This window comes from Neovison vison, chromosome 1 (genome assembly GCF_020171115.1).
Source record: "Neovison vison isolate M4711 chromosome 1, ASM_NN_V1, whole genome shotgun sequence".
Classification (NCBI taxonomy): domain Eukaryota; kingdom Metazoa; phylum Chordata; class Mammalia; order Carnivora; family Mustelidae; genus Neogale; species Neogale vison.
The window spans coordinates 23,231,576-23,244,775 of NC_058091.1; the positions used below are offsets into that span (position 1 = coordinate 23,231,576).

The 13,200-nt window shown below is 42.0% G+C and overlaps 1 protein-coding gene across 1 annotated transcript in view; it reads right to left on the reverse strand.

Annotated features, from left to right (window-relative positions):
- ARMC2 (armadillo repeat containing 2) overlaps positions 1 to 13,200 on the reverse strand; it is a 111,013-nt gene that overhangs the window by 68,172 nt on the left and 29,641 nt on the right. The window contains exon 6 of the mRNA XM_044244526.1: positions 1,290 to 1,366. Within this exon, the coding sequence (XP_044100461.1) occupies positions 1,290 to 1,366 (77 nt within the window). The remainder of the gene's footprint in view (positions 1 to 1,289; positions 1,367 to 13,200) is intronic.

Genomic DNA, 13,200 nt, shown 5'->3' on the forward strand with positions numbered 1-13,200 from the left:
CTAAACCACTCTCCACTCCAGCAACTGGAGCATGGAATCCTGTGATTACTCCTGAAAATCTACAAAAACTAAGTAAAGTTTGCCTCAGTCTTGGGCAACAACCTAATATTTTAGAAAGCACTTTCATCTAGGTTCACAGTTTGCTAAATATAAAAATTATGATTCAACAGGAAATTGGGTAAGTCAAGCAGAAATTTCAGCATGTTTTTGACGATTTTGCTGTCTCAGTGGTTATAGTTTTTAACCACAGCTTTGAGTTCTGGACACAAAAACTTGACACAATGTTTATTGGCTGATGTTTTTAGCAAGTGCATGTAAAATCCTTAGCAACAATGCTGATGCGGAAATCAGTCTAAGATTTTCCTGAGTGTTACAGAAACTCCTATTGGCCACAGAAGTCATTTTAGTGATAAGAAATTAGTTTTGAGAGTAATAAAACATTTTTTCAATCTGATTTTAGTCTGGTTTTATAGAATGTCATGTCTGTAAAAAAAAAAAAAAGGTGTGAAAAACTAACAAACACCTGTGTGTCCACAAATAGTTTGGTCAAATACTAATGGTATTTTTATCCTCCCCTTTATTTCGAAGAAATAAACATTACAGATAGAGTTGCCTCCCCTTATCCATTTCCCCTCCTCCCTCTCCTTCCAAGGATTACCACCATTCTAAATCAGGTGGTTATTTTTATCATGTTGGATTTTACATGTCACCACATAGATCTGTATCCATAAACAACATATGTCACTGTTTTTGCAACTTAACATTTTCACGTAATATTGTTTGTACTCATTTCAGTCAATATTATAAGCGTGACTGCTATATTTCATTGCATGAATACATGTTGCCTCATTTCTAGCCTGTGATTAATATTGTTAGATATATTTTTTTCTCAAACAGATTAAAGACCCCACAGCCTGTCTTCACACAATTAATATAACTTCACTTAAGTGAGCAATGATTTTGAACTTCCAGTTAACTCAAGAATTACGTTAATGTCAACTTTTGCAACTTTCTGAATGCTTTTACAAAATAGTTTCTTTCATGCTCACTAAGACCATGATCTATAAATGTCTGAGGCCCCAGAGCTGGATAATGGTAAGAATTTTAAGACTGTTGTGAAAACAATAAAAATTTCTAAAAATAAATGTTGATGCGTGGCCAAGCTGGAAGAAGTGACTGGAGTTTTCAAACAGTGAGCCAACATGAGACATCTTGGGTGCAAATGTTTTTCTTACAAGTGGAGATGCTGAAGGTGAAGTTCTGGGCCTCGCAGTGTATGTGCACCTCACCTGCTCTGGTTTCCAGTCGGCTCAGGTCTGAGCTGTTGAAACAAGATGAGGCTCTTGAACGTCTCTTCCCCTGGTCCCTAGGAGGAAGAGGAATACAACAATGTTCAGCATAAAAACCAGAGCATTTCTCTTTCTGCGAGTAGAATCAGCTATTGGCAGATTGGGAAGAAAGCACAGAGGATTGCTTAGAAGATGGAGTTTCACACTCTACAGTCCTTTAATCAAGGTCTGATTTCCAGCTTAGATTTATCTATCAAAAAACAAGACAGAGGGGTGCCTGGGTGGCTCAGTGGGTTAAGCTTCTGCCTTCGGCTTGGGTCCTGATCTCAGGGTCCTAGGATCGAGCCCCACATAGGGCTCTCTGCTCAGTGGGGAGCTTGCTTCCTCCTCTCTCTCTCTGCCTGCTTCTCTGCCTACTTGTGATTTCTGTCTGTCAAATAAATAAAATCTTAAAAAAAAAGACAGAGCAGCTTCGTAGTATTAAATACAGTTACTAGAAACAACAACGAACAAATCCCAAATTTACTTCGTAAAAAAAAAAAAACGAAAAAAACCCCCAAACAAACTGATGAAGGATATATACCACAAGAGGTCACTGTTACAATAAGAAAGAACTCAGGTCTGCCGGACCCACAAAAGACTAGCATTTAAGAGCTGGAAGGGACCCTTTCTCTCTGTCTCTCTGTGCACAAGAAAGTTGTTCCCAAATTGGTCGGATGTGCCCCCAGGTCACAAACCAGCGTCAAATCTGGAGCCCCGATCTCACGATTTCCAACTCACAGCTCTTTCTACTTTGTCACAGAGTGCCCTGTTTCCACTTTAAAAAATGCGTTCAGTTAATATTCTTTGAAAAATGCCTTATTTTTCCAAATAATTGAAATGTGAAAAAATTAAAAGTACATTCAGGCAGCCTCCAGATGACAAATACTTTGTGTTCCAAATAAAAGAGTAGCGATTGGCCAATAGTAGGATTATATTGCCAGGTTGGTTTGGATTTTTGTTTTGTTTTGTTTTTAAGGTTTTATTTAATGTAGAGACTGTCCAGAAAGGATACAACTTTCCTTTAACTACAGCTAACACTTAAAAGTACTTACATTTAAATACCTATATACAATTCCAAAGTAAAAAACACTGAGTGCAAGTTTTACAACAAATTTTTGTCATCAAATAAAAGATTTGCTACAACAAAATCATAAAAAATGCATATACATGGGCCCAGGGTCACTCACAAACACCCACATGTGTGGCCCCCACACTTGTGTCAATGCAGTAAAAGCCTGGGGAAAGGCTCAGTGCTGTGTCTTGGCCCTTGGCTTGTACTGCTGCCCAAGGGGTTAGCTTCTCCAAACACCATTTTTTCCCAAAAACATGCCCCCTTTTTAAACACTTGATTTAGGGGCACCTGGGTGGCTCAGAAGGTTAAGCCTCTGCCTTCGGCTCAGGTCATGATCTCAGGGTCTTAGGATCGAGCCCCACATCGGGTTCTCTGCTCAGCAGGGAGCCTGCTTCTTCCTCTCTCTCTGCCTGCCTCTCTGCCTGCTTGTGGTCTCTATCAAATAAATAAATAAAATCTTAAAAAAAAACCTAAACACTTGATTTAACACTTCATATCATTTAATAGAGAAAAGATCAAGCTAATCTTTCCCAAAATGTGTAATTATTTCATACTATGAAACAATTGCCTTATTTTTACACAATGTAAAAACATAGATCTGGTACTACGGGGTCCCTGGCCAATCAAAGAAAAAGTATGTGGATGGGATCTAGTGCATCAACGCTCTCAGAGTTGAGATTCAAATGGAGCAGATCTAATCTACCCTATGAGAAGGTAAAATACCAAGTTTGACAGGGTGTGAAGCCAAGGAAGTTCTCACACTTCTCACTCCTAGATATAGTAAGAAAGAACAATAGAGGCAAGGCCTTCTTTTCATTATTGTCCTAAATAACTATTTAAAACCAGCAAGCTAGTTTTCAACTCATGGCTTTCCAAAGTCACTGGGCCACTCTCTCAGAGTCATGGATGTTGATGAGGTTGCCTCCCTATTTAACACATTTGTATATCCCAATTAGGGAAGGGGTTAAAAAAAAAAAAAAGGAAGAAAGACGAAGGGTCCTTCTTAGTATATACCAAAGCTCAGCAGTGCTGGGTCCTGCTGGTTCTCAAGAAGGACACAGGATTGGGATCTACGATCAGTCGCTATGATCATCTTCGTACAGTTGTTGAACTTGTAAGCTCTGAACACAAACTACCGGGTCCTGGACCAACATTTATCAGCTGTGTAGATTTGGGCAACTTACTTAAGCTTTTGGCCTTGGTCTTCTTATGTTGACATGAGGGCAATGCCTTTCCTTAGTACAGGGACTGGTACCTTTGAAAAAGTTCATAGTCAACATTGGTTTTCTCTTTTGTTCTGAATCAACAAGAACCTGTCTGAATAGTCCAGGGCTGGATGCTGTTGTGATAAAGAATGTACAAAGCATTGCCCTGAAGGAGTCTAAAAGCTACTTTGAGGAGCTCAGCAACTTTTTAAAATGGAAAATTCCAAGGAATTTTCCAAGGAAGTCTCTAATCAAGGGCTAGATTGTGAAAGCCAGCAGGTTACAGGAACTAGAGGGATGCTGAGAAGGAAGTGATGAGTGAGAGGGAGAAACAGGCCATAGAGTAGGTCTTAAAAGAGTAAAAGTGGGACCAGCAAGTGACAGCACAACCCTCAGGAGGGGAGGATCACGAGTGAAGGCAAAGAGGAATGTGAGCAGCCTGAGACTCGGGGCAGGAGATAACTGCACGGGGCCAGCAAGGTAGGAATAGGAGATTTCTGCTGGGACACGTGGGAACCATTGCCCGCAACTCAGGGGAGGCGATGGCCCCATCAGATGGGCAATGAGGAGCTGTCATAGGTTCTAAAACAGGAGGTAATGGGCTCTGGAGTTGTGACAAGAGCATTTAGGAGACTTGGAAGCACATAACAAGAACTAATTCTTGGGGGGGGGTGCCAATAGGACTAGAGAGAAAGGAAAAATTGAAAAGATCTTGCAAATGAACAGTTGACAGGACTAGTGGTTGATTTCAGGCAGAAGAAAGAGCAGAAGGTAGGTCTGGAGGACAGGAGGGCAGGGTTGCCATCAACAGAAATGGGAAGGCTAGGGAGTAGAACAGTTTGAGGAGTGAAGCACGTGCGATGTCTGCCATATTGAGTTTCGGATGAAAAATGGAGGATCGGCAAAGGAGATGTGGAAATCAGGGAAAAAGCACTGTTAGTGATCCAAGTGGTACACAGGGACTGGAGTCATCAGGTTTGTGGCTGAAAAGACCAGACTCTCTGGTCCAAGCCTTGTTAGATGTTCATGTAAAGGATAGAAAAGGGGAAAAGAAGTCCAAAGGAAGAGGAGAAATAAAATATATTCTCACAGAGCCCAAGCATGCTGGGAAGACAAGCATGATTAACAGGTCAAAGACTGTTAAGAATGCTGAGGAAGAACTACCCGCCTGACCAGAGTAAGCCCCACAAGGGTGTTTGGGAAGCAGGACAGCTGAAGTCCCACAACCAGAGTGAGGTGGGGAGAAGGCATCAAGAAAAGAAAATCCCCTCTCTGCCAAAGAAGAAAACAGATGCACTTACAGTTAATGGAAATCTGTTCCCCCAAGAACCTTCTCAGTTCTCTGTACTAATTGAAGCCACAGGAAACAAAGATTTATCCTCCTTCTTCTCAATAATTCTCCACATACTTAAAAACGTGATGTTCACCACTTAACGTCCTCTCCTAGGGTTTAAATCCCATGGTTTTATTAGCTACGTTATCAGCTAATTATGGTCGCATTTATTAGCTGTGTGACTTCATGCCTGTTTTTCACCTAAGCTTTGGTTTCCTCACTTACATCTGAGGGAGTGGTAAATTCTAGTAACCCACTCTATACGGTTGTTGTGAGGATCAAACGATAAAATGTGGAATTGCTAGCAGAATTCCAGGTGCCTAGTAAGTACTCAGTAAGGGTTTGTCATTGCCAGTGTCATCACTGATGTCACCGACAAACTTCTCCTGTCCCTTCTACTACTCCTCCTAGGATGTGGTTTCAGATCTCTTTGTCAGCCTGTTCAGTCACTCTGAGCGAGTATCACTCTGTCTGGATCATTTTTAAAGTCTGGAACCCAGCACCAAGCTAAAGATATGGCTGAGGAATAGTGAAGAGAGATTCTGAATAATGCAGCCTAAGACTATGTTAGTGGTTTTGGTGGTCACATCACAACATTAGTCAATTCTTGTTTCTTCTTTCATACGCAACTAAGGCAGATTTCCCCCATCCATAGCGGACTCATTAAATTTCACAGTGTTATATTTGACAAAGGGTTCCTGTCTATCAGATGTGTCTAGATCTGGATTCAGTCATCCAATATAATTCTTCTTCCCAGCTTCCTGTTCCAAATTGTCAGAGACCATAATTAATTTTTGTGCAATGATTTTTGATGTCCAACAATAAAATAATTCCAGAAATTATTCTTTAAATCTCTTTTGTGAACTTCTTCTTAGAGGCAGAATAATACCATTTAATTAGTTAGGGTATCTTCATCTACAAATAACAACAACAAAAAATCCTAACAGACTTAACCAGTAAATGAAATGTATTGGCCCATATAACCTAAAAGTCGAACACTAGGGTGGATTTTAGGTAGAGTGTGATCAGGGCGTTGGCTCCATCCTTCTGCAGTTCTCTCAGTTCTGCCCTTCCTTCAGTTCAGGTGGGATCACTGAAGATGGCAAGATGGCTATGGCATTCCCAGGTCCCTGATCTATTGCCGACATGTTTCAAAGCAAAAGCAACGTCTTCTCTTCCCAATTACTTACAGGAGTCCTACATTTCACTGAATAACCAGAACCAAGCTCTCTAGCCAAGACAATGCCATACACAGACTGACTGAATCACTAGTGCTCATCCACCACTCAGTCCTATAGGCCATGTCTAATTCTGGACCATATACACACAGAAGAAATAAAGTATATTTCTTTTAAAACATTCAAAAACTCATATTTTGCTATTTAGACAGTTTTTCCAATTATAATGATTAAGTCAGAGGTAAGCAAACTTTTTCTTAAAAAGCCAGACAATAGATGTTTTATACTTCACAGGCCGGATGGCAAAATGGAGGCTACCATGTAGGTACTTCTATAACCATTTAAATGTTATGACTTGGGGCACCTGGGTGGCTCAGTCATTAAGTGTCTACCTTCAGATCGGGTCATGATCCCAGGGTCCTGAGATCGAGCCCCGCATGGAGCTTCCTGCTCAGTAGGAAGCCTTCTTGTCCCTCTCCCACTGCCCCTGCTTGTGTCCCCTCTCTCACTGTGTCTCTCTCTGTCAAATAAATAAATAAAATCTTTAAAAATAAATAAATGTAATGACTTAAAAATGTATAAAATCGTTCTTGGCACAAGGGCTGTAAAATGAAACAAGGCAGGTGGCCGGCCAGATGTGGCTTGCCGGCCTGACTTTGTTGACTCCTGCTTTAAAGCAGTAACTATAAAGACATTAAGAAGGATTTGGAATTAAGGAGGGAAAAAAGCAATAAATTTATTTCCATTTGGAAAAAAATTTCATGTATGAAAATGGGAAAGGAAATCTTAAAGGTATATTTAAAATTTTAAAGCACATTTAAATTTTAAATGGGTTCGTTATTGTAAGCATAGGATAAAAAGAAAAATTTAGCAGATTTGAGCCAAACTTTCCCTTTCTCTAAGAAAAAGACACTTCATTTTTAGAATTAGACTCAAGTTGAATAGATTCAAGTCAGGAAGTAAATATTGAGGGCTTTGCAGCCGTACAGTCTCTAGGGCAATTCAGCTCCACTGGTAGGGTGCACACAACCACAGACGAGAGCTGAATGAACATGTCTGTGTTCCAATAAAACTTTATTAACAAAAAAAGGTACTAGGCTGGATTTGGCCCATGGGTTTTAGGCTGCTTACCCCTCCCCCCCTTCATCGCCTCTTAAGATTCTTTGCCTGTGATTTGAGAAGGCCACACCAAGGTGGTGCTGGGGTGGGGGGAAGGGGAGGTCCCTTCATCATGTCTTTGTGGCCTGAAGCACCAGATACATAGTTTCTAGACATATTAAGAACATTGGCATTCTGTCTTAATAACAAGTGTTAAAAAATAGAATTCTACTTAAACAGTTACATATAAGACCAGTGAAATGAAAGAATATGACTTCAAAATAAGGTTCATAAAGTAAAAATTTTAAGTCCTCCAAGGTATCCATAGCATTGGGTTGCAGCCCAAGATTTAAAAATTACATAGTTAAAAATTACACCTATAACCTTAGTATCTTTTTCAGTCCTCATGAGGTGGTTATTCTTCAACTCTACTTGCAGAGACCTGATTCGACACGGCTTTGTAGCTAACCATGTTAGCTTCACTTAGTTAAGCTCCAGTTCCCTTGGCTTCCAGTACAAGCCCATGGGTTCATGCTTCCTTTAACCTTCACAGCCCCACAGCCTCAAGGCACTTGGTGTAAAAAGCCCCGGAACTTCCCACTGCGGCAGCCTTCCTCATGGGGAGAGTGGCTGAGACTGCCCTCTTCCCCAGCGGGTTAGTGTGGACACGGGCCGCACCTCTGCTTTCCTCCCTACCGTCCCAATGGGGCACTCACACACTCCCCATCTTCCACCAGAACACCTGCAAACTCTGCTTCCCAAACAGCTCCTCTGGCCCGGGCTCTCCCCTTCCCCGGCCCTTTACTCCGCTACCAGACTCAGTCTCCCCCTGGAAACTTCCCAGTGGCTCCCTGCAGCCTCCAGCCTCAGGACCCAGGCTCCGGCCACACCAGGCCATCTGCCTTTCTGTCAAACTGCCGCCACCAAGTCAGATCAGATACCCCTCGACCTCTGCAGCTCCTTCAGCAAAGAACACCATGTCCCACCCCTGTTGAAAATCGCCTCGGGAGGCATCCCAAACCCAGGGACCCCAGGAGACCTCCCCTGATCTTCAGGTCAGAATGAGGAGCTCTCCCATCTAAACTCCCAGGGCATGCGCTTTCATTCGCCAGCTTCAGAGTTAATCACAGAACAAGGCTTTCCCAACTTTCCTGTGCATTCATATCACCTGGGCCGTCTTATAAAAACGCAGATTCGATCCCCTAGGTCCAGGATGGGGCCCGAGATTCTGCATTTGTAGCAAGTTCCCACATGATGGGTGTCGCAGCTGTTCTAGAGGCCACCATGCCTAAGCAGCAAGCGGGCTGGGAGGCAGCTGCGGTGAAAGCGCCTCATGGGCGGCATCCATTTCTCGGTCTCCCACTCCCTGAGCCCTCATAGGGCTCTGCTTGCTTCCCAAGAAATGCTTGTTAAATGGAAACGGTCGAACAAGGTGGGATTCTGCAAAACCATTCTGGCCGGTGCTTCTCTTTTCTGAACGGAAAACGGTTTCTCAGCCACATTGCCCTTAATTGTTTCAAATAATAATGACTTCATTATTTTTGAAAAAATGATGTATTTATTAATTTTTAAGGCCAGACAATATAAGAAAGTACAAAGAAGATATTTTTTTAAAAAATCATCCAGGATCCCACCACCCAGAAATAAATACTAATATATGGTAAACATCATTCCAGACATATTTTGCACATATTCAGATGAAAAGAGAAAAGAAAGAATAGAAGAGTGATTTGGAGGGAGGGCAGGTAAAGGACACATATAAACAGAATCATACCATACATGTCACTATAATTTTAAAGTATTAAGTATAAATTTTACTTGAACTTGACAGAGAAACAGAAATTGAGATGAAATTGAAGGAATTGCAGAACTTCAGATGAATGGGTCTTCCCAAGAGATATTAGTTTCTAAAAGATCTCTCTGAAGTTAAGAAAAAAAAAATAATGAAAAACATTAGAATGCTGAAATAATCTTTTTAAAATTTATATTTCAATTTCAGACTGTAGCTACCGACAAATCTATTCCCTCTTATCAAGTGAACTAATTGCACTGCCTCCCAAGTACCAGTCTGGGTTATTTATATTACTATTACATCATTAAGGTTTCTGTTCCATAACCATCATTTTCAGAGTTTTAGTTCACTATGAAAATAAGGTCGATACTCACCATGAATGCCTCCTCATTTCTGAATTTTGACACATCATTGTGATGGCAAAGAGTTTTCTAGCGTCGCCTGGATGGTGGCACAGTCAGGTAAGCATCTGACTTTTGGTTTTGGCTCAGGTCTTGGTCTCAGGGTCAAGAGATGAGCTTCCAGTGGGCTCTACGCTCAGCACAGAGTCTCCTTCTCTGCTCCCCCCGCTCCTCTCTTTCTCTCAAATACATACATACATACATACAATCTTTTTTTTTAAATTTTTTTCTAGAAAGTGCATGTATGATATAGTTCCCAAGTTCAATCACATTTGGAAACATCTATCTGTTGCCTTTTTACTGAGCAACACCATGGCTGGCAATACAATCTTGGATTACTCTTCTTAGGACTTCATAGACCTTACTCCACTGTCCTCTAACCCCGAGAAGTGCTCTAATAAAGCCAGAGGCAGTCTGCCTTTTTCTCCTTTGATGTGACTTGCTTATTCAGCCCGGTTGGCCATAGGATACCTTCTTCCATGTATCCACTCAATCAACAGTTACTAATTGAGGGTGTACCATCCTGGGTAGTGTTCTCCTGCTGAACATGGTTGTGAGTACTTGGTGCGGAGCACTCCGTGTAAGATTTTGTTGATATGTCCACTGAGCTTCAGATTCAAACTGCTATTTCAGAAACTTGTCTCTTCCACTGTCAGTTGGTTCTTGTGAATATCAAATGAGTGAACACATGTAAATTGCTTGGAAGCGTGCGTGGCAGGTGGTTGTTGAAAGTGAGCTAGTACTAGGACGGGCTGGGGGGAAAGGAGGAAGACTACGAGACCACAAGTGCCTCCATGCCTCGTGTATCTATCCCAGTTGCTTTAATCACGTTCACATCTCCGCATTCATTTCTTTTTTGTCGGATTGCTTCCAGCCTGTACACCACGTCTCATTGCATTTTCAACTGTTTTTATTCTCACTTTATTTCTAATACGACTTTCCTCTCCATGTTTATACATTTTTCTTTCACTTCTTGAGAACTGCAAACATATTTTTCATCTCTTTAGGGGGCTTAGAATCTCAAATTTGAATTCTTATAACCCAAAGAAGAGCTCCTTTTTCCTTTTTCTTAAAAAAATTTTTTGACACTATGGAAAATTGTTTTAATTCTGTTTTAGAGGGCAATTCCTTTTGTGATCCATTTTCTTCATCTGTCTTTTGTTATGTGTTTTATTTATCTGTGTTCGAGTTCTATTTTAACTCTTGTCCTATTTATTTATCTTTAAAACTGAGCCATTTATTTGCTGAAGAATAAATAGGAGCCACAGAGGGGGAGAATCAGGTGTTCTACAGCTTCAACTTGAGTCAGCTTCCTTGAACATCCATTCACCAAGTCTGTCATTTTTCTTGACCTGAAGCATGTGGCCACTGGGTCTGTGTGTGGCGTACTACTGTAACTCACAGTAAAACCCTGTGAAAAACCCTGTTCCATGATAGGCTCCTAGAGTTCTAACCTACCAAACTCCCTCCCCTGCCAACACACGCACGCAGGCACGCACGCAGGCACCAGCTGGCCTCCAGGAAATGAGGAGATCATGACTCTCGGCTCCATCCCCTGCCCTTTCACCATCTAGATCCTGAATGAGGTCTGTCTTAACAGGTGCATCTCCACATTTTCCATGGCTGGCCCACACTCTCAAGTCTCTTTTCTTGAATTAAAGACTACTGGCATCCACCTGTCTGAACAGAGAGACTCACTCTTAGTGAAATCTGTCTCTTGCTCTAGATCTGAGGAGGTCAGTGTCTGCTCTCAAATGACCCCTTGTTTTCTTCTATACTTCGTAGAGTCCAGCAGGTTAACAAGACACCTGCTTGCATTATTTCAAGTGACAAAAACCTAATCTGAAATACTACATGCTGTCCCTGTCAAAATAAGGAAAGGAAGGAAAGAAGAAGGAGAAAGAAAGAAAGAAAAAAAGAACAAGGAACATACTGGTTCACAAAACAGAGCAGTCTGTGATGTGGACATGGTGGCCTCAGGTACTGCTGAATCTAGGGCTATCTATGGATTGTCCTTGAACTTGGTCACTATCTCCATTTCTTTAGCTCTGTTTATACATCACATCCCCCCTCAAAATCACCCTTTACAAGGCAATGAAATGGCCACTGTTGGCTTTAAGACCACATCATCTTTACAGCTTATGAACTTGAAAGAGCACTTTCCTCAAAGGCTTTGGCAAAAGGCCCAGAGAGGAATTCAGCTGGCCTGTTTTGGATCATGTGCCCACCTCTGAACCAACTGCTGTGGTTGGTGGATTGGAGAACTCGGAAGGCCAGTATGGGGCCACATAATTACCCGGGGCCCCCAAGGAAGGTGGGCAGGGAAGATAAGATCAGCCCTTCTCTAAACCTGGAGTGAGCATGATGCAAGACAGCTTGCTCTCCAAAGGCAAGAATGCCGGGTAGGCAAAAAAAAAAAAAAAATCAAGCCCACGCTGCAGTATAAAGTTCCCTCCATGTTTTGCCATTTTGGATGGAACAGGTTTTCTGCTTCATTGATGGCATTTATTTTTGTGTTTTTCATTCTTTGCTGCCTGTGTTCAGTTTCTGCAGAATGCCTTTGCTTTATCACCTTTTACCAGAAGCCCCCTTTTCTCCTTTTTGATTCCAAAAATACTATTGGCCCTTGACAGTTTACAGATAAGGCCTTATTAATCATCCCACAACCCTTGGCGAAGCCTGGGGGGAGATGGGAGTGAAGGTGCCCAGTTATTTCCATTTTACAGATTAGAAAACTGAGCCCCTGAAAGTGGTAAGGGACTTGCCAAAGAGCATACAGGTAAGTCAAGTGGCTGAGAGTGAACCAAGCCTAAATCCAAGGATCGTGGTTTCCAGCAAGGAGTTCTTGGACTATCGCTTCTCGGCCTTTTGGCTAAGATCAAGTGAAGAGTTCTTGGGCTTTTCTCCTGAAGATCACATTTCCAAACCACAATAGTTTGAACCGTTTTTACATTGAAAGCCTTAGAAGGTTTTTAAGCAGGAATACCAAGGGGTTCATCAGATTGAACCACTGCATGGATGCATGGATGAATGGCTAGGTGGATAGACATATATACACATTCATATTCTAATGGAAGCTTTATTATTTTCAATCCACATGGCAATATAAAGTAAGAGAAAATGGAGTGTCCCTAAGGGGCAAGCTGGCCAAAGCTTAGATGGGCCCTTAACCGGACGCAGAGAGAGTGTCGGAGTTGTAAGACGGTTTGAAGATGACAGTTGGGTAAGTTCTTCAGAGTATATCCTCTTTGGGAAAGTTACATAGGCCTCCAAGATCTCTTTTATGATGCTAGCTTGCTTAGCAAATCCTTTTTCTATCACGACCAGCATAAAGTGAAACTCCAGTCCATCCTGGGTCTGAGCTATCCATACTCTAAATTAAGAGGGTACAAATCAAAGCTACTTCGCTGGAATAGACCGCTCCCTTCTCTACCCAGCCCAGAAGCAGGCAGCATGAAGGTGGTCACTTCCTCCACATTAAGCAAGTGGGTAAGGACCCTGCACGAGGGGGGCGGGGCGCTGGTCCTCACTTCCTCTTTCCCCTTTCCAAGACCCGCTTGGGCTCCTCCTCCAGCCAGTGTCCTCTCAAACCTCCTCCTTTTCTAGTTCCTGCATTCCCTACCCACCCCCCCACAGCAGGGCTCACTGACAAGAGTCGTCATTTACCACATTAGGGTTTAAAGACGGAAAAATGTTAATTGAGTAAGACTTTGGCATCAAAACTGGGACTACTCCACTGCATAGCAAAGATCATTTCTTGGAATTCTTCACTTAAATGTTTACGAGAAAC